This window comes from Phaethon aethereus (assembly GCF_964289735.1).
Source record: "Phaethon aethereus genome assembly, chromosome: 15".
Classification (NCBI taxonomy): domain Eukaryota; kingdom Metazoa; phylum Chordata; class Aves; order Phaethontiformes; family Phaethontidae; genus Phaethon; species Phaethon aethereus.
This window is the reverse complement of record NC_138591.1, coordinates 16,348,996-16,375,456: the sequence shown is the minus strand read 5'-3', so window position 1 is coordinate 16,375,456 and position 26,461 is coordinate 16,348,996. Positions and strand designations below refer to the sequence as shown.

The 26,461-nt window shown below is 47.0% G+C and overlaps 1 protein-coding gene across 2 annotated transcripts in view; it reads right to left on the bottom strand.

The window, feature by feature from the left end:
• Positions 1-26,461, bottom strand: part of AXIN1 (axin 1) — a gene marked incomplete at its 5' end in the record, with an annotated part of 71,100 nt that overhangs the window by 24,904 nt on the left and 19,735 nt on the right. For both annotated transcript variants that reach the window (XM_082006878.1, XM_082006879.1), the window contains one exon: positions 6,257-6,397. In XM_082006878.1, the coding sequence (XP_081863004.1) occupies positions 6,257-6,397 (141 nt within the window). The remainder of the gene's footprint in view (positions 1-6,256; positions 6,398-26,461) is intronic.

Below are 26,461 nucleotides of genomic sequence, written 5' to 3'. Positions count from 1 at the left end.
GTACCTTTTATAGTTGGTTGCTTTCTGTAAAAGAGCCTGTAATGTACACAGTAAACCACAGGGCAGGCTAGGAGGGGGAGGAGGAGTGGGAGCTCAGTGAGCATCTACACCAAGAGGAACTCGGTGGAGGAACAAGGTATGTGTTTTTAAGGGAGCGTGACAACTTCTCAAATGCCTTATCAAAGCGAAGGGGTAGAGGCAAGGACCTGTGGTCCTGACGGACCGGGAGCTGGGCGACGGGGCAGACGGCTCTGCCGAGCCGCGTGCAGCCCTTCTGCAAAGACGGGTGCACGCGGGTCCCCGTGACGGGAAGCCCGGGGGTCAGAGCCACCAGGCACCCCTCACGGCAAAGCACCGCTGGCTGAGTATGACTTCAGGCGGAGGAAGGAACCGCGTGTTTGTTCTCACCGCTGCAAGCACCCCTTTCAGCTGGGGACGAGGGGAGTGTGAGTGAAGTGGAGCCCGGTTACGAGATAAGGACACGGGCCCATCTCCTGGTGACGCCGCGTTATTTTGAGAAAAATCCATGTATGGAAAAACAAACGCCAGCCTGCAGCCTGGCAATTTGGAGTTCTCTTTTTTCAGTTCACACGTTTCCCTGATTCAGTAGAAGTAACCTCTTGGGAAGGGCGTGCGACGCCACAGAAACGGGTGGAAACGAGCGGAGGGGTTCGGTTTGTGGCAAGCACCAAATAACTTCCACGCACACGTGCCTTCTCCTCCTAACGCCGCACCGCTCCCAGCACGGCAGAAGAGCCAGTCCCAGCTCATCTCACGACGACGAGATGTTTGCGCAGGCCAAATGTACTTAGCACCTACCCCCCTCCCCAATTGCCGAGCACAGCTGCTTCTGGAGAACATAAGCCAAACAGTTTAACGAGCAGGTTTTTAAAGTCGAGATGCCATTTGGCAAGGGAAGCGCGGTTTATTGCGGTGTTTTGCCTGCAAAACCTCCCAAGTCACACGCACTAGCCCGTGCGAGGACGGTCACCGCCAGCTCTCCGTGCCTGCTGCCCCGCTGGCTCCTGGAAACGCGGGCACCGGAGAACCGCCACCAAATTACACCAGGAGGATGCAACGTCATGCAGTAACCTGAGCATTCAAAATTAAACACCATTAAAATAACATAAAACCCGTGATTAATGACAAGTGCTTTTTAGTAGGAAGACAAATGAGAGAAGGGAGAATTAGCGAGGCTAATTACAGCTCTGGCTAGTGGCTGCAGGTAACGCGGGAGGAGGAAGAGCGCATCTGGGAGCATCACCTCTGCTGCGCCCGGCAGTGACACCTTACAGGGGCAGAGCAATTTCCCCAGGCGTTGCTATACCGACCGGCGATTACGACAGCCTTCATTAGGCGGCGTCATTTTCTTTAACGACGAACCTCCATTTGAAAAATAACTTAGAATTCTGAGTCACAACGGCTAAAGAGTTTCATCGCATCACAACGTGGCTCTTTCCAGAGTGGATGGCAACAAAACAACTGGCAATTTTTACAGGGGAAAAAAAAATTATAAAAAAAGGTGGGGGATTATTTTAGCCATGGCTGGTTGGCATCAATAGAAAACATTTTGTCTTAACCACTGCACAAAACCCGGGTGCCAGAACACAACTCGCACGCTAAATCTGCACGGCCATTCGCGGGAAAAGCGGCATTATAAGGTGCAATTTTTTCTTTCTTTCTATCTTTTTTTTTTTTTTAATTCTCCCCAGCAGCAGTCCCAGCGGAAAGAGCGACTTTTGTTCCCAGCACAGTAGCGAAAGGCTGATAATGGCCTCTAATCTATCCGGCTTCAAACACATGTTCAGCCCCGCTGTGCTGCCTTTGATGTCATTTTAACTAGATTCCCCAATGCCACCTCTGAACTTGGAACATTCCTTCGTTCAATGTACTGTGCCAACTCAACCAGAGGAAGCAAATTCAAAGATAAGCACTTTAATTTTATCCCAACAAAACCTTATTCAATAGATGGGGGGAAAGCAAGGAAAACCAATACGGTACTTTTGTTTTCCTTTTGTCAGGTAGCTTGCTTTGAGATATTTTCAACAGATAGAGAAATTTTATATATATATATATAAAAATATATATATCTAAAAATCAAAACTTTTTTAGAGCACATCTACTTTTGAAATAAAACTTTCCCAAACTGTTTTTCCTTGTTTCATCATGTGATTTTCTCCAGCACCAGAAAGCTCTGTGCTGAAATGCAGAGGAAATGGGGGGAGCAAGAGTATTTCTATCATTTATTTAATGATAATGCAATTGGTTTGCTATTGGGGAAATGCGGGGGCTTCCTTGCCCCTCCAAACTGACCCGCAAGAGCCTCTGGTGAGCAGGGAGGACTCTGCAGTTGGACTCTTCTCACAAGGGCTGTCTTTGCTCCTCCGTAGACAGCCTCCAAACCCAACCATTAGGCCTAACAAGTTGAAAATCATCACTGAGGATCTTTTAAATTAAAAAGCTGTTAAACTTGTTTAAATACAGCAGGACTCAAGGTCATTCTGGATCACCAGCCATAGGAAAGACAGGGAACAAATCCACAGCAAAGCTGGTATTTTCTACCAGTTACTCTTATCAAAGCACCACCGTCACCAAGAGACCTTTCTCACATGAAGTAGCATGACGGGAAAATTGCCAGGCATTTTGGCCAAAGGCCAGTCAACCAAGGAGTAACATTTAATCTGCAGGGTTTTTTGAAGGAGTAACCACTGTCCTAAACCGCTTTGCTTTGGGGAATGGCCATCCTTACTCTGTGGTAGGTTCGACTGGAATTGGGGAAGAACAAGCATCCCTCCGGCTGAGCCCACTGCACCAAGGGCTTCCCAAGCACCTGGGGGAAGGCAGAGCTCTTCTCCCAACCAAGATAAGCCAGGAGACACGGTAAGACCCAGAGGAAGGAGTATTGTTGTTTAGCTGGACCACAACACTGGGCTAAAGAGGAGTCATTACCTCTTGTTTACCCATCCAAGCTCTTGTAGAAATAAAGAAAAGAAAGATACGGACCTAGGGCATTTCTGTGCCTGAATTGGAACATCACATCGCAATTTAATGCATTTCAGCTTCTGTCTGGTACCTTCCAACCCGAAGATTCTATGACTTGCCTTAATTTCCCTTGAGTGCCTCTGCTGTGACAACCCTTCCCACCCAGAGGCTGTCTCCTCCACCCAGGGAAGATGCTATCCGTATGCGGGGGTTATCTGAGACAGCAGGAGCAGTTCAGGATGCACCACAAATGCCGCTGCAAGCCTGGGGCGGGCTCCGAGAAGCTCGGGGGTGAGGCAGAGCCCCAAAGCTCCGACCCACCACCGAACACCAGCGGTGAGCGACTCAGCCCCACCTGCAGCCACGACACGCTTGCCGGGCCAGCGCTCGCCAGAGCCTTTCACCGTGTCCTCTCCAGATCTCCAGACCTTGCCTCCACACAAACCAGCTAAAACAACACAGCTGCTGTGCCGATTATAAAAACAGGTTTCAGCAGAGAGAACTGGAGCTGTTTTGCCTACAAGGGCAGAGGAATTCGTATGACACAGGAAGACTGAAAAATAATCAGCGGAGCGCAGGCATTTAAGAGCAGTGTTTTTTAAGCCACTCAAAAAGCAAACTCCTCGAACAACAGAGACTGATTACATATTTGTTATATAAATTCAACCCATTACAATAATATTTACCAGTGCTTGGAAAGACACTCTGTTGAAAGTTTGTCTTTTCAGCAAGCGTGCTTGTAGCTGGTACCACAGAAATTACTTCTAAAAACACTTTGGTGAGCTGGGCGCTCCCGAAAAGCCTGCGCCTGCCTCCCTTCATCCCAGCGCAGGAGGCCAGACAGCCAGAGCTTTGCTAGCGGCTTTGCATAGCTGGGCTCTGCCTGCAGCCACGTCCAAACCCTTCTCTGCCATGATCAATACAATATCAAAGCTGGGACAGAGCTGGCGACAACTGCAATACATCAGAGTACAAGCAACCGCACAGTGTGTCTGCCTTCTCCACTGAGTTGAGTTGGCCAACACTGGAAGAGCATCCTTGCATCAGGCCGTGCTCTCTGTGCGCCCGCCTGCTCTCCTGGTTTATTAGCACTGCTCGATTAGCAGATGTTTTGCATCCTGATTGTCCGGACACATTCTCCACTGATGGAGGGTCACGGAGGTTTCCGCCTCGGGATCACACCCTGTTCACGTGCTGCCTTGATGCAGAAGCCAGATTTCTTCATTATTGAGCTTGACCGCTGTATGTAAACAGGACACATAGGGAAAAACCTCACTCATCAGCAAACGAGGCTTTTATTGCAATTTTCCTTAGAGGAGGCCTAAATTCAAAGCACTGAGACATGCAAGTCTTGTCAAGCAGCAGGAGTCCCTTCTTTAACTTGCGTCTGGTTGTTCTTCATTTTTGCTGCCTTGAGCAATTCTGCAAAAATTCCTTTGAAACTCAGGAGGCAGACAGGCTCAGCAATGCCATGTAAAAACAGAACAAAACCTGGTACTGGAGTTTTAAAGGACGTAACGATGAGCAAGCGTTGAAAGCAGAGAGTCTTTGTAAGCCAAAGGTCATGACCGTATGTCCAGAATCCCAGTTTGAGGATCAATCTGCATGCATCCAGTTTGAGATGCACAGAAAGAAAGATCACAGGTTTACCCTTATGATTTTTGAGACTCACTTAAAATGAACCACTGAGATTGGGCTAGCAGAAGGCAGTGCACGTATCAGTGGTAATTAAAGTCCTAGAAGCAGCCTATGGTGGGCATAGAAAGGATAAAATGCCTAAAGGGAAAAAGGAGCAAAGAATAAAGAGTGTATAGGATGGTCAAACAGAAATTATTCTGCCTGTGAAAGAAATAAATTTTGGCTACTGAAATAAAAATTAGGAGGGTGAAGAACTCTGGCATAAATGATCACAACTTACCGCAGCTATAACCATCAGTGCAACCCCAGGAGCTTGCTGGACCAGTGGAAAAGGAAGTGCTAAAAGCTAATTAATTTTGAAGAGTCCTTACATCTGTCTCTCCTGATAGCAAGAAGTTACAACCCCTGCTAGCTTCAGAGTACTCCTCCGTATCAATTGATGAATATGGAGAATCACAGAAGGATGTGGCAAAGCAGCTGGATTTGTATCAAACAGAGCCTTTAATTAGCGGTCCTCTACAGCCTTCTGTCCCAGGGCCATCCTCCGCCTCCCCGGACACGGATACGGCATGAGGAGCTGGTGGCAGTGAGCAGAGTGGCCTCAATAACTGCTCCTAAATGGCTCCAAGCCTCCATGGAGCCAGAGACAAGCATGCTCCCGGCTCGCATAGAGCCACCACATGTCGCTCACGGAATTAACTGAGGGCAGGTGGGGAACTGTTGCAGCACCCATTAACAACATCCGTGACGCAGGCTGGAAAGTTTCTCCAACAAGGTCTGACAGCTCCTGACATTCACAGTGACACTAAACGAGCCTCTTGGAGGACTTTGTGTTTACAGCACTGCCGTTAATAAAACCCTCTCCTAATTCTGTAAACCTGTCATCTTTCGCTTGAAGAATCAAAGGGTTTCTTCTCTACAGAAAGACACTTTGCATTTGCACTACTAAACAACAGAACAAACATTGAATATTTTTGCCAAAATATTTTTTTTTTTAATCACAGAGACGCAGTCACAACAAAATCTCGTAACCTCTTTTTTCTCCCTTTGCAGACCATCTTTAAGAAAGGTATCTCATGGGTGAGATACAGGGTGCTGTCATGAAGGCAGGAACCAGAAAAAACAAAAAAGATTGGGGGGAAGGGGCTTATTGGTGCAAGTTGTGTTAAAGTACAGTGGTCCCCAGACATAAATTAGAACTGGTCAGTCACCAATCCTACTGAAGAGCAATCGCACACTGAGCACAGTCTGGCAGCAAAAAACTTCAAGAGGAGAAGTACATAGAAAGCTCTGTCTGACATTGATTGAGAAGACACTGTATCTCAAATCACTTATTGCAAAGCCATCTGACATTTCCAATATTTCTTGCGCCTGGCAAGAAACGTTGCAGGAACTCTGACTGAGCACTGTTCTTTTAGTTCACTCTAACCATCTGATGTTGCAAACGTCCCCAAGACCAGCAAGGCTGAGTAGCCTGCACAGTGACAAAACAATCCCGCTTGAAAAGAAGGCGAGAATAATCAGGACCTTGGTCTAGTCAGATATCCCCCCTAACACCAGCTGCGGCAGTGCCACCGCTGAAGAAGCAAACACACCGTTGTCCCATTTATTGTCCCACCAGATCGGAGTTACTTACACGCTGCTGTCCGTCAGCGACATTGTATCAGCATCACTGGACATGCTCTGCTGCTCGCTGTCATTGGCACTCGTTGCTGGTGCCAAAGCGTATCCCGTGTTGACATAGTAAGGGTTAACAGGCTCCCTCCACGACCCATGCCTGCAAGAAAAATGAGAGTCAAATTAGAAGGACACAACCTTGACCATACTCTGCATCACTGGGCAGGAGGACTCTGCCTGGAGCCCCAGCATCAGTGACAGGCTACAGACTAAGCTGTGTTAATCATATTAAGTTGCATTGACAGAAACATGAACAATTTGACTTGTAACTGGAAACAAAAGGGAATTAATGGACTAATGAAGATGATACTATTAGAGTTGAAGAAGAGAGGGAACAAGACTGTATGGAAGAAGTCCAGTTCCCATCAGGATTTAGCATGTCCATCAGCTAACTGCTTAGCATTGTCATTCTATGAGCAAGGCAGGACATCTAAAAGCACTACCTAGATAAGGAGACAGCATTTTTCTTAGTCGAATCAGGCTTCTTTCTACTCTTCCAACTGTGAGGAATGTGTAGCACGGCTCACCCATTCTATGCTTGCTTTTACATCCCTCTCTACTCCAACACGTTTGCCAAGGGAGGGAGGTAAAGCAAGAAATGGCTGTTGCTTACAACGCAGTACCTAAAGCCAGCCTCAAATGTCACACTCGGGTACATCAAACACTTGCAAATTCCACCAGGAAGGACCATCTAATCACACCGGCTTTTCCAATGGACAATCTGGCCATGGACCTATGAAGGCTACTTTGTACACAACCACGTGCCTTGTCCTGCAGACAGGTTATTCAAGTACACGTGCGAGCGGGCCAGCCTCCGTCTCTCAAACAAAATGGCAGAAGAGAGTCTGCCTGCATGAGCTAACTTGGGAAGCGAGTTCCTTGCTCGGGAGGAGACCTGCACTAATGTGAAGCAGCCTGCGAAACAAGCCCGCGAGAGCTCCTTCACACCGACTCTGCCACGGGCAGAGAACAGCCACCGCCGCCAACATGCCTCCAGCTCCACGCTACCGCAGGGCAGTCGGGCCACGCAGGCATCTTCTCGTCACTGCAAGTCATTTTGCAATTTGCCGGAAGGAGGAACAAGCCGAAATGTTCACACCAACACAGCTTCATTTAATCCCCCACTCTCTCTGCCTGCCCCTCTGTACGAAGAGCAGCATTTGTAAGACATCTTATAGTTGATAAATTCCTGGGTTTTCCAAGCTCTGTTACCAGCTCTGAAAATCAGAGCCCTGTTTTAATGCAGATCACGGAGCTCATCAGCATGATCTTTTATTTAGTAACTCAGTAACCGGCACCTAGTTGATGTGGTTTGTAATGGACCTTGAGCAAACACCTCCAAGGAGGGCACATCACGCAATTTGTGCTTCCCGCTTCTGATGTGAAAAGCTTTTGTGGCTGTACTGCAGCGGTCAAAGTCCTACAGACAACAGAAAACTGTTCCTGCCCTGATGAGTTTGGATTTAGGTAAGACAAGAAAACCCATGAGAAATGCACAGATGGAAGGACCGGAGGCGAGGAAGACCCCAGCAAAGGGAAAAGTTGGCAGCTTCTGTGTATTTGTACAGAGTTTATACTGTATAGGAAGGACAGCCACTACATGAACCGGGACTAGCAGACAACCTATTCAAGGTGGAGGTCTTCAGAATGGTTTATGTGTAATATGGTACTCTGTGTACAAGGATGGAAGCATTACCAAAGTATTTTAAAGCCTGAATTTGAGAGGGCTGTAGCCTTCAGCTAGCACCCGCTCCTACAGCTCCTATTCATCATGGCCTTCTGCTCCTAGACACAGAACCAGGCAATTTTCCCTGTAATACCTGGAGTCATCGATGTTCGCTGGTCACTAAGAAAAATCACATTGTTTTAGGTTCGCTATGGGGTCACCCGGGAATGAATTGCCCTCCTATTCTCACAAAGAGAAAACTAATATTTTGCTTGCCACAAGCCAACAAAAACTCCAAGCTGTTTCTCCTTGGAGGACAAAGCTCAGTGTAGTTGCAGAGTGGTGCAAAGAGCATCCAAAACTGAGCCAGCTGAGGTTTTTCACAACTGTTAGAGGCAAAGGGAGCCTTGTGAGGGTTCTCCACGCATGGGTGCAGTACAGAACTGGTTGGGTACGAACACTTATGGGTGCCTTGGGATGGCAAGTCACCATGGACATCTTCTAACACGCAAACATTCCCTCTGTCACTGTAAACGTGCACTGGAGGAGCCTCATTTCTATATTCCATCAGATTTCAGAACAGCTTTCTAGGGCAAGTATTTAAGGCTGGAAGTAATTTGAACAAGTTCACCCTAAAAAGCAAAGTATAAGAAGTGCAAACCTTGCCAGCCCCCCTTCAGCAGTTGCTCCCTTGCATAATGGTCAGTTCTGTCATATCCAATATGACAGTTGTGTGATGGAGGCTGATACAACCTCTTAAACTGAGGCAGGAATGATGGATAGCTCAGGCCTTCCCTGCGGGCAAAGACAAGGATGTTTTTTTGGATAACCCAATTAAAATATAGCACCAACTTCGAGTGGACCTTCTGCCAGGGCTCTCCGGAAGTGGCATGGATTATTCTAGCAGTAAATTAAGAAAACACTATGATATATAGAATAAAATCAATCAATTTCTCCTTTGTGTCTGCCGATACAAAGACAGAGCAGCAGAGAGCATCTGAAGAGTTTGTCAGGTACGGATCTGGCTGAAGGAACTGCTGGGGCAAGAGCGAGCAGATGGGTGTCGGGTGGGCCCTGGACCCTCCGGAGGAGTCGGGATGGACGGCCTCTCCTGCAGCACTCCATGGCCGTGGGCTTCCCACTGAGGATGCAGGCAAGAGTTTGGTCACAACTGTTGTATATAGCTAAAATTACATACTTAAGCATGTATACAACAGGGATTACTTCCATTTTAGCTCTGCCTCTAATACATCAATGCAAATGTAAACTTTTGCTAAGCGTAAGGAGATGGAAAGGGTATAGGATTTCAAAGCAATCATAACAGGTTACATTACTTTTGAGGAATCCATCTGTATTCAATCCTTCTCCTAATGTTCTCTCTCCCTGACAACTCTCTTCAGCTGGCTCGTATCACTATTTGAATGTTTTGTGCCGTGCCTCTGAAGAACGCTTTCAACATCTATTAGGAGGAAAACATTAAAGGAACATGGAGTCTAACAAAAAAAAACCCTGGTCACTTCTGATCTGGGAAGGGAGGCTGCTTTAAAAGGGATACAGGCACACTCAGAGTGATTTGAAATGTCAGCTAAAAACCTCACATACCGAGCTCTATGTGCTGATAAGGGCAATAAAAGGAAAGGTGAGCATTTAAAGTTAGACTTCACAAAAATTCCTGCAGACTTCCGGATTTTTTTTTAATTTCAAATTTTTTTAGACAGAGCAATGAATGGTTTCGAAATGAACACAGAACATTTCACACCGCAGAAATAAAGCTGCACATCTCTTCTGCAGCTCTCAGTTGCTCAACCCTCAAAATAATCACACAGGGAACAATTATAATAGAGATCACAGCGACCCAAGTAAGTCAACCTGACCAGCTGCCTTTTCTGTGCATAAGCCCTCCACAGATCACTGTCAATTCTGGTAATGCTGACAAGGGCCAAAACTGTTGTAGAAAAGCAGCCAGCATCTCCTTAGGGCTTCCTTCTACCTGTTCAGTTTGTTCTGCATGTTGTCTTGGCTGCATTCCATCCCCAAATCTCCCACTTCTCCAACCAAGACCAGCACACAGCACTCTGAACATTAGCACCATCAGGTGTTGGAGCTTCAATGCTCACTACATTTACGGTCTCACTTATAAGAAGAGAGGTGAGGTCCTCTTTGGTCCTCTTGCCCCAGCTAGAGCTCCCACTGCATCCTGAGTCCCTATGGGCATCCCTCTCCTTCCAGACCAGGATCTCCAGTCTCACACAACTCAAAGACGCAATGACCCAAATTTTTGCCAAACATGCTACTCTGCTCTTTGCAAAAAGAGCGCGCTCTGGCTGGTGTGCTCTGGTGAAGTATTGCATCATCTTCAGAATCCACAGTGGGAGAAAGATCTCACAGATCCTGCCTGCAAACCCAAATCCACACAGCCCTCCCTTTGGTTCTCAACAGTTATGAACCTCCTTTATTCACGTTCTTCATCAAGCATGGGAAAAAAAAAACCTAAGGCAAGAAGGAAACTTCCTTGGAGATGAAAGACCTGTAGGCAACTAATTTCTGTAGAATTTAAATTTTCACTGGAGTGGATAAATAGCACAACGCTCTATTGGCAGGTCTGTGAGACATGGTCTTCCCAAGTCTGCTAGGAATTCCAGTGTGGCTGGAGCAGCTCCCAGTCTAATAAGGAAGCTGATCAGATCCATCAGTTTTCATCAGTACCATCTCCTCCAGCCCTAGCACTGAAGTTTTATGTCACTGACATTTTCTGGAAGAAAATCTTAACTCAAAAGAAGTGTACTTGTGATACAAACCAGGCAGACTGACAGTCCTCCTCTTGCAAGGGTCCCCTACCTGCCTGACCCCAAGACGAGCGCATCCCCAAACTCCCTAATGCCATGGCGAGGCACCTCCAAACCACTGCACCATTCAAGGAAGCGGCTGTTTGAGACACTAGATCAGTAAACCCAGGAGATAAAGACTCATGAAGCTGACAACCACAAAACCCCAATGCATTCTGCTTCCCCCTAAGCAGCGCTCCCATGACTGGCTCCGAACCTTTGGTCACCTCGGTTTCGGGGGAGCAGCTCGTTTTTAATATGGGAGAAATCCCATTTTCTAGACAGCTTGAGCCACGAGGCAGCTGATAATCACCCAAACTTCATGAGTTGCCTTGGAAAGCTCTGAGCTGCAGGAGAAGTGGGGTCAGGTGTAAGTCCCAGGGAAGGACACCCCAAAACGGGCACTGCAGAGACTCAGGATCTCCCATCACAGCTGCGACAACCTCCCTCCTGCGCAGCAGTGAGGAACCTCATGGCAGGACATGATTCTTCCTTTCCTCTTTTGGTGGGCCGTGTTTGAGCTGAGGGATGGTGCCCAGAGACCACAGACCAGGGCTGCAGCTCAATGAGACCGGGTTACCGACTCTGCAACCCCACCCTGCTTTTTCACACCAGCTTCTGACAACTTAGTTAAAAACACAGGACTATAGAAGATGGCTATTTCCAGAACTACATTCGCAGGAGGAAACCAGGACTAAGCCCTACACTTATTTGGTGTCTCCGGTTGCTTTGCCTTCGTGATTGCGAGGATTCAGTCTGATGCTCAGACATCCTTCCAGCTAATTATTTTAACGTCTCCCATTTGTTCAGTGTGAAAGAAAACAATTTTTTCCATTAGAAAAGTTATGCACTTCCACACAAGAAAGAAAAAAAACCTTTCAAATGACGGCTCACCCCATCTCTGGCTGGCTAGGAATGATCAGAGCTCTCTTACTTCCCACACTTACATCTACCAACAAGCGGGTGACTGTCACATCCTTCAGGCAATACCGCATTTCATTATCACAACCAGTCAATTAAATTAAAAGGCGCGCATGTTAGCTTATGCTGTACGAGCTGAAGCAAATCCCCTCAGCACATTTAAATAGCATGTGCTGACAACAGTGTCCGAGCGGACTGTGTCACCTTTAAACAAGAGGTTACAGCACCATCCACCAAGAAGTCTAACGTACAAGATTACAATAATCTACCAGCTGGACAGAAAAGGTTTTCTTTTTCCATTTCTAATCCATGGTACCAACAACCCTCACAAAAGGTTGCACCATACTGGGTATAAGACTATTAGAAATGTCCCAAAGCATTCACAGCGTTCCCCAATACAATACATCATCACTGGTATCTTTTGGAGCTAAGAACAAAATGTCTACAAAGATGCAAAGCTGAAAACCTTTACTCCTGACTGGATTTAACCTGCACTAAAGACGCGAAGTCTGCCCAAGAGGTTAAAATTGGGGATTTAGCTGATAATTTGATTGCAAATCCTCAGGGTTGCTCCACTTAAAACTCTTCCCAATTACTGTGGGTACTCAGACACTGCTGTGCATCTCAACTTTATCACCGCCAATGTCAAGCTAATCACATGTGTTCTAGGCGAGGGCAGCTTCTTCAAAGATCACATCAATTCTGGACAAGTTAATCTGTTCTTTGTGGTCTCCAGATGGCTCTTGCCAAGAAAGTTCACTTCCAGCCCTGCAGCCGGCGAGTGCAGCAGCCCCGGCGCTCTGCAGAGCATTACAAAGGAACCAGATCAAAGTTATGTCTTACAAAAAAATGAAATCTGAAGTTTGAAAAGCAACAGCAGCCTGTCAATTGTAGGCTTAAAGACGACTTCTGCATGCTCCAGCTATCAGGGAATTTATGATTACAGTCTGGCTTTTAAAAGCTGATGAAAAAAACGGCGCTCTTTAGCACTCCTTGCCTTTGCAAATCTGTATCTTCTTCCGTGCTTATTCATCCTCCCACGCTGGAGGAGGAAGGGAAATAAATAAAAACTTAACTAAAAGTAGAGATAAGGGCTCCTCTTCTCTTTTATTCTAAGGCATTCAATTCCATTTTAGGAGTACGCGGAGATTATTTTATCGGGAGCTTCAGTAATTACTGCAAAGTATTAAAGTACAGTTACAAAAGCTCAACCCAAGATCTACCAGCCTGAGTTTCCAATTTCTCACTCCTCTGCATTTACCAAGGACATACTCCTTCTCAGGCAGGACTAAGGTACAGAAGACGCATTCACTGAAACCAATAATTTAGATTACAGGATACAGCAAGGTGGGTGAGAAAAATGATTTAGAATTTTTCACAATCTTGGAAGCCAAAATACAGGAAATAAATTGTTTGTCTTAGGAGGTAAATAAAGACTAGATAGGCTAAATATTTTGGCTGGATTACCCTATCGAAATCCTAACCTTCTTAGGAAAGGCTTTCAGACAACAGAATACAACAACCGTGCTCCAAGGAAACTGCAGAACAAGTCCCTCAAGATTTCATCTGACCCTGCATCTACAAATCAGCCCTCCCAGCTCCTCCTTCCCAACAGAGACAAGGCTGTGCTCATTCATCGCTCAGTGTAATACTATGTTTTGTCCACTAGTTACAGATTTAACATCAAAACTGTAAAAACCCAGTTTTGCCATACAATGAAGTCAAGTCCTTTCTAAAAACAACGCACATCTTCCCTAGAACAAGACCAAAAACCTCATTTGATAGGTCAAGCACAAGAAATTAATTAAAATAAAAGAGAAAATATGGGCAACACAGTGTCTGCACATCAATTAACAGGACACTTGGATCATTTTCCTGAAATAAAGCAAACGTCACAGAATATTTTGTTCTGTATCTAACAATAACAGGTATTTGCTTAGACTCATTTAAACATACTTGACTGAATTTACACCATCACATAGTTTGGTGGTTTTTTTTTTTTTAAAAGAGGCTATGATTAATATGAAACCCTATCCATTATGAAAGGTTGACATTAAATAGGGAAATTTTCTATAAAGTATACAGGATGTTTGACTGCATTAATTGGGATTGAACAGAAGCCTTACTGCTCTGGAGCTCCATCAGTTGTTCAAAAGCCTCTGTAGTGACTTCAGAAGCCACAAAACCAGGGCAAAACCAGCACCTCCTGTGTGCATTTTGGATATCCAGGGTCCATTGCTCCCACCCGTAAGCCACACTCGCCTCCACGCCATGGCCTTTGTCAGACAATACGCCATAGGAGAATTACTATTTTTAATATTTTATCGGAAGGGACAGAATCAAGCTTGCACAGGGATGTGCTGAAGATCCACACGTGTTGCCAGAAAAAGTTGCCTTACTAACTTAAGTTGTGACTGACATTAAAATGCATCCCAAACACAGTGAGAGGACCTTGACCCTGAGGACCAAATCCTCCTGACACCTCCAGAGCGCGGAAAGGACGACGTGCGTAAGGAGGAATGTCAGAACAGAAGCACCAACGTGCTTTAAGGTCATGTTTTGCATTAAAATAAATACAAACCTTTTCAAATCACAGGGCCTGTCTACACGAGCCTTGCAATGTGCTCAGGACCCAGGGCTCCTAGCCCCGGGCAGGGGATGCCGTGCTCCGGCACGCTCTCCGTGCGCTCCGAATGCCCAAGGGTTTGGGCGAGAACCATCCCACAGCAAAACCCTCCAAAACAAGTGGGATCCCAGTCCTCACTCCCGACTCTTTGACCCTCCCAACATGCTCTCCCTGGGCCACGGGGCTTGCTAGCGCGGACACGGGCACTCATTCAGTCTCCTTCCCCCTGCTTAAACTGAGAGCCGGGCTAAATTCAGCAACAGGCCGATAGCCGAGACCTTTCTGCTCCGCTAACTGGCTTCTCCGGTGAAACGACGCCCGTGTTTCAATACGGGAAGGGAGAGATACATGTGTGTGCACACACGCGTGTTTAGGTGGGCAAATACGCACAGTACCCACTTCAGACACGTGCAGCAGTGCCAGCTCCCACAGCTCTGCTTTCCCAGGTGATTCTCCCGGATAAACCGGGGCCGGTCGAGATGAGGAACCCGCTGCAGAGAGCGACGGGCTCCTCTGCCTTTGCCCCGCAGCTTCCCTTCCCTGGGAAGGCAGGCAGGGCAGCCGGGGGATGTAAAGGAGTGGCAGAGGAAAGTTTTCTTCCCAGAAGGAGCAACACAACTATCACGTTGCAGATGTAAAAACACCAGCGAGCCCCCCAACCGTCCAGAGCCTTCCACGTCACGCCAAGCCAGCGGCCACCGTCCCTTGCTCCCGCCCTGCCTGCAGCCCAGGATGCTGCTCCCTCCGCAGACGACGCAAGCGGCTGAACGCATCTCCCAGCCTTCCAGCGGCGGGCTGGCTCCGCAGACACCCACGCAACACGGCTTCCAGCCCAGAGCATCCCGCTCGCCCACGCGGCGAGGGTCTTCCTGAAACAAAATTCTGCCCAAACACCTGCCTCTGAGGCGCAGGGAGAAGGGCAAGTCCAAGTTTATACCTAGGTCTGCTCATAACCTAAAGAAGGCAGCAGCTCCTCTTAAAAACACCACTGCCTGCAAACTATCAAATTAATCCCGGGATTTCAACAGCTTTTCTTCATTATTTTTTGTCTCAACCAAACCACAAATTTACTTAATGACTAAACCAGACGAGCGAGTGCTTTGTTTTCCAGACAGCGGGAACCTTTCTAACGGGATCCAGGTTTTCAGAAAACACGTTTACCTAACGTCAGGGAAGGGAGAGGGTCCATTTCTGAGATGCGTTTGATGCTTTTTTTAGCTTCCCCAAACCCGCCAGCGTCGTGGTTGGGGTATCTCCGAGTCCCGAGCCCAAGGAGAGGCACTGAGCAGGGTGAGGACGAATACAATAAGAACATTGTGTTCCAGGAATGATCGAATACAGGCAAGAGCATGCTTTTGGCTAGCAGGATTTAGCACTGTAACTCCGTCTGCTGCTTTTCTTCTCCGTCTAAAGCAACGTTGTTTGTCCACACTTCTCTGAAATGGAAAGTATTTCCTCTTGCCTGCTCATTCCAAGGAAAGATCTGAGGAGGCCTGGTATAACCGGGCAGAATTGGGGATTCTCCAGTTCCTTGACTCTTCTTTGCCAAAATTTCTGCTCAACAAGAAAGGGATTACGAGAAAGAAATTACGAGCAGATTTCTCTGCAAGCTCAGTAATTTAAGACCAGGGCCTGTAGGATGAGTAAGTTTTTGGATGGGAACAAAGCATCCAGCTTTGGCCAGTGACTCCAGAGCATTCCCCTCCCTCCTGCGTACCTACGGATCCTCTGGAGCACTCAAGAAGATAAGATGGGGCAGTGACATCTACAGCTATGTGGACCACACTGGGGAATGGGAGCCATTGGCATCAAAGGGCAAAAAAGACTATCTGGGCTCAGTCCCTCCTTCGATCACCAAAGCTTTTGAGGAGGGCACAAACCCCAGCACTGCAATCTGCTGTCTGTATTGCTTTCAGCGATAAATTTCCCGATACTTAAATCAAAACAGTGGTGTTGATGGCTGGAATGAAAGGGGAAGATATGCAACTCAAGGGGGCTCCATCTGATAAAGACAAGTTGCAGCTTTGACATGAAACTGCTTCTATCACTGGGCCACGTAACGTAGGCTGATCCAGATGACCGCAGACTCGGTAGCCTCACTTAAATCCTCACTGAAACAATGGCATCAAACTCAACAACCGTTACCAATTTATTGCCAACAAACTTGGTATTTTAATGAAATTACAAATTTGGGTGTAGAAGAAACCGGTTGCTGTAATATTTTGAACATCCATAAGGCATCTGAGTTGGTGCCTCAGAACAACCCAGGTTTGTTCCCAAAGGCATTTAAAGAAGCTCTACTAATGATGAGGTGGGCAGGATGACTGAGGGACCCTTAGCAATAATCCTGCACAAAAAAAGAACTTTGTTTCACTGGATAAGGTCTGGCTCACCAACGCACGTGAAACAAAGACGTCTGTCTCCAAGCAGAGTCACTCGTTGGTGTCTTAACTTCTACAGAAAGGATCCAAGAAACTCCCCCAATTGAACAAGAACCTTTGAGGTGACTGAGCTCTGACCTTAGCTGGTAACAAAACCAAAACCATGGAGGGCTGGCAAGACCTGGCAGAGATAAAGCTGAGAGTCGGGATTTAATAGTGCTCCCAGAGGGGAAATTCAGCTGATTAGAAACATCCTAATCTTCTCTCTCAGTGTATATTAAAGGTCAAGAAGTGGGATCAGATATTGGCAGCACATGAAAAAACAACTCAGTCGAGCAAAAGACCTTCACAAAGACGTTTCATACCTTTGCATTAAAAATTCCTGCAAAGCCTTATTGAACTTTACTTCTATTTAGGGAACACATTTAAGTCTGAAGTCAAGAGACCATTAGATCGGGACAAAAAAGAAGATTCCACCCCCCAGAATGCTTCTGCCTCCAATCAGTACTTTATAATGAGCAGGAATTTGTAAGCATCAGTTGACTGCAAGCATGACAGCTAAGTAGGTCTCAGAAGCACAGCCATGAAACAGAGCTTCTCCAGCAGTCCTTTGGAGTCTCACAAGCTCCCCAAATGGGGTCATTAAAGGCTACTTGTTGGATCATGTCAACAAGTGGCAGGCTATATCAACAACAAAATACTGGCAAGCTGCAAAAAGCTTTTAAACTTACTCTATCATTTACTGCTCAGCTCTGAAGAGATGTCAGCAGCCCAGTAAATGTATAAATCATGACTCGGTCTCCCGGTCTCTGCTGGGAGCCTGTAACCTGACGTTCCCTTCTCAGCTCAAACTGACCTGGCTGATATAATGCAGTGGTTGGGGCAAGATGAGGGTGGACTGAGTCATGCCATCCTTCTGACAAGGTCCATTAGAGCTTGACAGCAATGACAAGTCCCCAGAAGAACTGTAACAACAACCAGAGGGAATGAACCACGCAAAAACTGTGTCTAAGGGAGACAGATGCTGTTAAAAAGGATCTTTCCTTTCCCAGAGATACTTTTTTCCCCCCTCTTTTAAGAGTTTAGCAGACTAACAGCAAATAAGTTGCTGCTATCCCTGGAAAATAGGCATAGAGAAGGAAGTTAGTCTTGTGAAGATATTACAGGCGGCCTTCCTTGTAAATAAGGAATAAAGTAACTTTTCCTTAGGTGGTGCAGAATGAAGTCTTCACTCACAGTCACAGTTTTGGGACCGTCACCAAACCTTGCACCTCCAGCAAGACCTAGAAGCCAATCGCTGTATCGAGGTCACACAAAGTCCTACTTAAAGATAATGAATGAAATCAGCTGATTCAGTTTCTCATTTCTTGTGGCTGTACTTTTACAAACAGATCTAAATTCAGTGGCTGACTGGAAAACCAAAAGCAAGGAGTTCAGTAGTGAGAACTACTGAAAGAGGGAGTTCAGCACCTGAAGTCAGCCGGCGCAGGTTGGTTTAGCAATCCCTCTTCACTGCATATGCCTTGACCATAACCAGAAGGACCCCGTTGGGCATGCTCCACTGCTGAAGGTGACAACATCGCCAGAGGCATTCACTAAATAGTTCAAGGTGTGAGAACCAGTTCACCTCATTTAAATGGATATTAAAACATAGTGAAAAACAGCTAAAGGAGGCAGGGAAGGGGGAAAAAAAAAAAAAAAAAGTTGCTCACAGACAAATTGCACAGCAGTTCACAAGGTAACTCCTGGGACACTGCAATACCAGAAGTCCAGGTAAACTCCAGACCAGAGGGGAGATGAAATACCTTTCACTGTAGCGTGAGAGCGTTAGGGAAGCTGCTGGGAAGCTTGTATATGCAGTCCATCCCGTTACCGTGTCTGGCCACAGCTCAGGGAAGTCCTGTGTTTGTTTTTTCTCAGCGCACTCTAGAGCAAGTGAAACATGCTTGTTGTTATTTTTGCCTTATGCAGTTTTTCTGTTTTGGTCCTCACCCATTAGAAGCAGATATATGGGCTTTTTACCTTTATTACACAAATTCCACAGTATCTTTTCATCTGGTATGCATTATTGTGGGGATATATATGAAGTACCATGCCCATTTAAAGCGCTGTGAAAGAGCCGTTTGAACCCTCGTTCCATTCCTGTGTATCTTTATACAATTAGAACCAGTTGATGGTTCCATTTAGGAAAAATAAGGGACAATGCAAGCAATGTGCTTTTTGTTCTAAATAAATCAGCCACTGTTCAGATAAAAGACAGCTATATTTTTATTTACCTCAGTTTCTTAAAGACAGAAGGCTAGGTGATCAAACTCCGTGTGTTTCCGTTGATCTCTTTCTACTCCCTCCAGAAATTCTGAGTACAAGGTATTTGCTGACATCCAACCAAATTCAACAAGGGGAGGGTGGCAGGCCCCAAAGACACTGCGATAATTAGTGACAACAGGAAGGTGTGGAGAGACTCTAACTGCTCTGAATAACGACGAGGCTGTGGCCACATCTCAGCAGCAAACCTACGTGGATCTTACAATCGCCTCAAATGCAAACAGAAGTTTCAGCTCCAGCTGAAACACCGTTCCAGACACCGAAGTCTGCATGGGCCCGTTGCAAAAGCCACATTTTGGGAACCCCGGTGCTGAGACCTGGTTTAATTCCGCATTTTGGATGGCCCAAAATCACCTCCAGTTGACATGATGTGTTGCTGCTACCGTCTCCTCCTTCTACAGCCGGTGGAGCCCTGCGCAGAGCACCACTGCCAGTCTGACCCGCGGCCACGCGCTGCAATCATCCCAGCCGCCGTAATTAGCAATGAAATCCTGCGGATGAAGGAAAAGGCTGTTTTCTGTGTAGGGCCTGGAGCCCAAGAGCTGTGAAACACTGGAGCCCATCTGTGTGACACAAACACACCATCTGTTACAGAATGCATGTGCCGTACTATACATACAGGATTTCACTGACCAAGTAGGCAATACAAAAATGCCTCATTGCTTTAGGTGTTTTCTCCTTAAGACAGCACGGAAAAGCAACCTAGAGTTTTGAAAAAATTATCTTCTACTCCCCTCCCTTGTGCCCATGTATCACACTATCTATTACTGGTGCTGCACTACCTCTGCAGAACTTCCTTTGCTCAGGGCACAGGATAAACGGATTGATATCCTTATTTTCCCCCTCTTTGTGCTTTTACATCATCCAAATCTCATGCTGAATGCAGCACTATTCACTTGGTTGGAGATTCTTCTATGGTAATTTTCAGAAGTGACTCTCATATTTATTTGTGATGCTATTCTGGAGGACGGAAAAGCTATTATCCTCTTAGGTACAAAAAGCCAACTGCAATGCTGAAATAGTCAAAATTTTCTCAAAATGTGAATGCTCAATTTGAAATGCTCTGGGCCTAACACTCAGCATTTTTGTAAGACTTCTGCCTTGAAAAATGCTCAGCACATCAATAAGCCTGATCTGGGTCTTAAGGTGCACACAGAAAAGCCAAGGCATGCACGACGATGCTCTGCCAGGGAGAAGAGCTGTCTTAGAGGACATCTGTGGCAGAAACCAGCACGGGAGCACCTGGGTTTTTCTGCCTCTTCCACTGCAAGGCCTTTTAATGATGCAAGAGGCCATGCAGGCACCCTCTGTACCTTCCTTCCTACCTGCTCCACTAGTTCCCCAGGCACTAGCCATCCCATGCACCGAACAAGCAAGATTCCTAAAGAAAAAGAGTCCATGATCACACATCAAATAGCTACAAGAGACCCCCTGCAGTGCTGCGTCCAGCTCAGAAGCCCTCGGCACAGGAGAGACATGGACCTGCTGGAGCAGGGCCAGAGGAAGCCACAGCAATGGTCCAAGGGCTGGAACAGCTCTGCTGGGAGGACAGGCTGGGAGAGCTGGGGGGGCTCAGCCTGGAGCAGAGAAGGCTCCGGGGACACATTAGTGCAGCTGCCAGGGCTGAGAGGGGCTTAGGAGAAAGATGGGGACAGACTTCTTAGCAGGGCCCGTTGCAACAGGACAAGGGGTAACGGTTTTAAACTAAAAAGAGAGTAGATTTAGACTAGATCTACAGAAGAAAGTTTTCACACTGAGGGTGGTGAAACCCTGGCCCAGGTTGCCCAGAGAGGTGGTCGATGCCCCGTCCCTGGAAACACCCCAGGTCAGGCTGGACGGGGCTCTGAGCACCCTGCTCTAGTTGACGATGTCCCTGCTCACTGCAGGGGGCTGGACTAGATGGCCTTTAGAGGTCCCTTCCCATCCAAACCCTTCTGTGATTCTAGAAGAGTAGAGAAAGTTATGAAATGCCATGTGAGAGCACCGTGCATCAGACTCACGCTGTCCCATGTCTACACGGGGCAAACACTCGCAGCCCCTCTCCCATCCTGCCACAGGGGTTCATACAGCCAGGGTCAGCTCACAGCCCTCCCCTCTGAGGTGAACAGGGTCTCTCTCCTCTAACCTGCTGTTCATTTGCATAAAAGGGAATTTTATCCCTCTATCAAAACGGGCTGAGATTAGTGCATAAGCAGTATCTTCCTCCTGCGTGATGGGCTTGAACTAAGGCTGAACAGGCAGCTTCAGCTGTAGCACCCAAAAACTCCGGGAAGCATTGGAAAAGCCCTTTCCAGTTTTAACGCCCTGTACAGCCTTGTCTCTTGCTAGCTCCCAAGATCACCTGCTCACCGTTGGAGGATCTCACCCTCCTCACCGCATCATCATTGCCCAAAAAGCCTTTTTTTTCTTCCTCCCGAGTGCCTTTTCTGGAGGATAGGAGAAGAGGTCCAGCTCACTTAACAATTCTGGAGTCAAAGATTCCAGAATGATCGCCATCAGCAACAGGAATTTCAGTTTCCAGTCTCTGAAGTCTTAGCCGTGAGCATCGTCAGAGCAAATACACTTTTCAGATACTCTGGCTGCCAGAATTTTAAACCATCTACTACAGAGCCCGTGCAATTTTCACAAGCTTAGAATTTAATCAAATTGGATGGATTCTCACATGGACAGAATAAAGCACGTTCAAGCTGCCGGTGCCCCTCCCACCTCCAGCAAGCCACTTGCCAAACGATACACCCGTGCTTCAAAGTAGGAAAGCTGGAAGGTTATCAATGAAAAGTAAATTGTAAGACTCTGACATGAGCAAAACAATGTAATTTCCTCCCCCTCTGTTTTTGCTAAAATTTGCCAAAATACTTCAGCCTTAGGCAGAATCTCAGCGTGGAATAATACCAAACAACACAGTCTGATAAAGATATGAGCAACTACAACAAAGTTTTATATAATGGGAAATGTTAGGCAACCACGACTACAGCCATCGCCGCCAGCCCTGCCTATATAGTAACCGAGTGATAGTTTAACATCGCTATTAACTCCCCTCTGCAAAACTACAAGTGAGTCTGCAACATGAGTCATAATATCCTTGGCATAAGTTTTGATTGCAAAGTTGATGAAAGCACCCGTCGCCGAACCTATGTGTGAAAACCGTGGATGAATTCATCAAAACACGCAGGAGCTTGTGTCACCGATGTCTGAGCCTGCACATTTGCATCCCCAGTTGTGAGACGCTCGCATGACACAACGCGACAGCAGAGAGACCCGGCTGCCAACTCTTGCTGCCGGTACCTTGTCACATCCAAGGAAGAGAGAACAGTATTTGCCAGCAGTTCTTATTCTAAGACTGATCTTTCTGGACTATGTGTACATCCACAGTATGATGTAAAATTCACACCGTGAGCAAAGAGAGACTCTTCTGTTTTGCGTGTGCGTGTTGCTAACACAGCAACTGCCCAATGGCATCATCTTCTCTGCTCAAGATGATAACACATGTCTATGTATGCTGCAGACACGTGTTTGTTGTGCAGCTTTAAGCAAATAACAAATGAATTTATGAATTCAACTGTTAATGACTTACGGAGATCCTCCGTGTGCACGATCACTTCGGCAACTTGCCTGCGGGCAGCAGGTTGACTGCCTGGTGGGATTGCCCGCTGAAAGGCCATAATTTCTGACCTCCAAATCTTCAACTTCACAGCTGCTCCCAGTCTCACCACTGGAAGTCTACCTCAGTCCAGACGAGCAATCAGAATAATTAATCAGGCTGTCTTCTCCAGTAGCAAGGAGGAGGGCTTTCCCAAGCGCTATTTCCCTGATACTAACTTTGCAAATCTCCCCCTCAGGGTGTATGTTCTGGAAAAAGTTAGGGAATAGGTTGGGACAAAGAAGTATCTGCACATTGCCTTGACTGGGGCCAACCCCAGGAGATCAGGAGGCCATGCATGTCTGTGAGCAGCTGCCCCTGAGATCAGGAAGAAGAATCTTCATTTACTGTTGGAAATGCAGTTGCACCCAAAAGACCTTTTGGGGATTTTATTCTCTGTTGCAAGCAGAGGAGATTTGGAGCCACAACAGCTCTCAGGACACTGCTCACAAAGACTGGGGCTTCATTTTTGGGAAGAAGGCCATTGCTGAGGAAGACTTCTGTCTCCCTGGTAGTTTAGGGCAAGTTCACGAAGTGATAAAACTCTGACACTGATCTTCACTGAAAATGTGGTAAGTATGCAGAAGAGTGGTGCCTGCTCAGCTGCTAGTCTGACAGAGGAGATGTTTCCATCAGTCCTAAAGAGGACCAAGGATCGTGATTCTGATCAGCAGGAGAGGATGTGTTGACGATCATCAGACCCTAGAAAATTTTTTTCTGATCCTGATCAATGTCACTTTCCCAAGTGATAAGAGCTAGCAGGCCAAGGTCACCTGCCTGGTTGAAATTCAGCCCAGAAGGTCTGGTTGAAGAGTGATAAGAAAGAGGTCTCTTCAAACAGATGTCTGAAACAGTGGAACTTTTAGTTCTAGAGCACAAAAAGATTTTGACCCAGTTTCAGATTTTAAGTCCATCTCCTAAACAAAAGCAGCTGAAGTTTAAATGAGCCAATTCTGCAGATCATTATGCTGCTATTACACAATTCCTTCTAATCCCTGAAGTGTGGAAGATGTGCCAATGCCAACCCAGGCACATCTTTGTCATTTCAGCTGGACTTCCATCCTTTCTACTAAAGATTTCATTCTGCTAAACCATTCTTGACAAATGCCAAACACTAAAATCTCCCAAATATTTATTGCAATTTCTTTGGCCACACTATTACAAGTGCCTAAATTCCCCTTCTCAGTTGGAGAGCTATCTAGACCAGAGGTCTCCAAATCTTTTAGCCTAATAAACATCACAAAGGCTCATGAGCCCCTATGAGTAGTAAGGGAGAGATTGTTTGTGCCACAAAAGGAATAAAAATGACCAGCCGTCCCCCGCTGGCTATTCTCCTCCCCTAAGAACTTGGTCTAATCCCCTCCACCCTACAGCCCTTGAAAAACAATGTGCCAAGGAAAGGGAGCAACCGCTACGCATACTGATTCCCCCCCCAGCTTGGACACGGCTCCTGGAGGACCACTGCCAGCCAACTGCTAAGAGCAGCCCCCTCTGAGATGCTGGGCTAAGGCAGAAGGTTGCTTTTCATCCCTCTGCCTTAGGGACTGCCCAAAGAAAACGGCAGGCTGGTTGCAGCTCTCCTGGGCTCATGCAACAGCAGAGCTCTTCCCACAACCTCTTTGGGTCTCCAAAGCCCAGCGGATAAAAGGGCCTGAGCCAGCCCAAGAAGCAACTCGGGCTTGTCCAAATGTTTTGGGGAGAAGGCAGAGGATGCAGTCCAACGAGCACATTTCTATTGTCTTCCAACTGTAACGTGCAAATGTGGCACCCTTTAGGCGAGGAGGTACACACACCTGATGACAAGCCATGCAGGGAGCAAGAGCCCATGATACCAAGGGAAAGGAGAACGATGCGCCAGAGACATGGGGTTATGGCAGCTCTCAAAGCCACCCCCTGTGTGCTCAAGCGTGCCAAGGCCAACCCTGGAAGTACCGCTGTCTCTAAAAGAAGCCACAGTTGAGAAGGTAACATTATAAACCTATAAAATAAGGGTTTACTGCTGCTGACTAGCTGGGACATGCAGAACATGTGTTGCAGGGAACATAGCACGATTTTATTAGCAAACACAAAGCCATTCATGCAGAGTGGCCCAAATGGGGTGGGTTGAATTAAGAGAACAATAGCAGCTCATCAGATGGCCCTTTCTTTCACATATGCCTTCAACTCACTACGCTAGCAAATACTTAAAGCAACTTGGAAATACATTTTCATCTGAAGAGCCTCACGTTATTAACACATTAGATTAAAATCAAAATAATTGAGAACGTAACCTATTCCCGATGCTGTTCATTAAATGACTAAATCTAAACCATCAGCACTCCGCCAGCCTCCCCCTTTTGGAAACTCACTTGCGATCAAGTGACTATTGGCCCGATTTAGCCCAAGCCAGCACCCTGCGGCTCTGCTGAGACTACGTGGGATGGTCTTTCGGCACTGAACACAACACCGCCTCACTGCCTGAGCGTGTGGGGCACAGGAGAGCTATGGGCCCCTCAAGCTGCCCAGGGGAAGATGTGCTCGGCTCAGACCAATCTGAAAGGAAAAAAAAAAAAACAACCCGTTGCGTCAGAGGCTAATGCTAACCACGTTTCAAATTCGATCATGGATTCCAGTTCCCCAAATAACAAAACAATAGACACCAAAGAGGAAAAGTGGAAACTGCTGCTTGGGGAAGCTTGCCACGACATGCTGGCTAGAAGTGTGCTGGGTCTAAATCCTGCTGCAGCCAGGCTGGGGCTCAGCACGCCAAGACAGCCGCAGGAAAGGCAAGGCAAGGCTGGCTTCCCCCTTTTGGAGCTGCCTGCTGGTTCATCCGCCTCCGTCCCCGTTTCATCTCCGGCTCTCCTTGCAGCACCCGGTCAACGCGCAGCGTTTATGCTGCTCACTCACCCAAGGGTGGGAGGGATGAGAACAGACAAGCAGAAGAGATGGGGGACAGCATGGAGATGGGCTTGGGAAAGAGAGACTTCAAAAGTCACACAGCAGGCTCCGGCTCAGAATGTCCTTGCAACGGGCACCCCTGCAGTGACTTTAGGATCTTGAGTTGCCTCTGTCATGTTTTATGCCTAACCGGTTTTAAGCCTTTGCTCTGCAAAACCAGGTAGGTGAGCAGAGATGCTGCTGCTGCTTTAAAGCGAGCGTGAGGAGCTGCCTGCCTACCGTTCCTGGCTTAAATTACAGATTTGCCACAGGACACCAGTACAAACGATAAGGCTGCAGCACCCTGGCTTAACCTTTGTCAAAGAATTCCTAATCTTCTCCAAGATTAGACTTTTGTTCTCCTTAACTGCCAGCCCAACATGCCACCTAGACTGCAGGGGGCCAGGCCCACAAACACAAATTAATTACATCAGCTGTAATTCACACCTCTGGATGCTTTCGAAGCAACTTGTTAAGTGCTTTTGCATAAGACAGTTGGTGCGGGGGGGGGGGTGGGGGGGGGGACTAGCAGTGTATCACGTTGAAATACAGATTTCTGTTGCGGAAGGAGCACTGCACAGGTTAAAATCAATATCCCAACGGGTGAATTCAAGCAGATTCAGTTTGTTTCAGTGCTGGTCTGTGTCTATCAACACGCAGAGTCCAACCGGGCGCCTCTAGGGTCTGCAACAGCAGCAATAAAATGGCCATAAGGCGAGCTCAGCTCATCGTTTCATCGCTTTGCACCCCAGAATTCAGTCCCTTTCCCCCACAAGGGCTCAGAGACACAGGAGCTTCCCAGCCGCTGCAGACGGACGCCCCTGCCCACCACCAGCCACGCCAAAAGGAAGCTGAAACGTC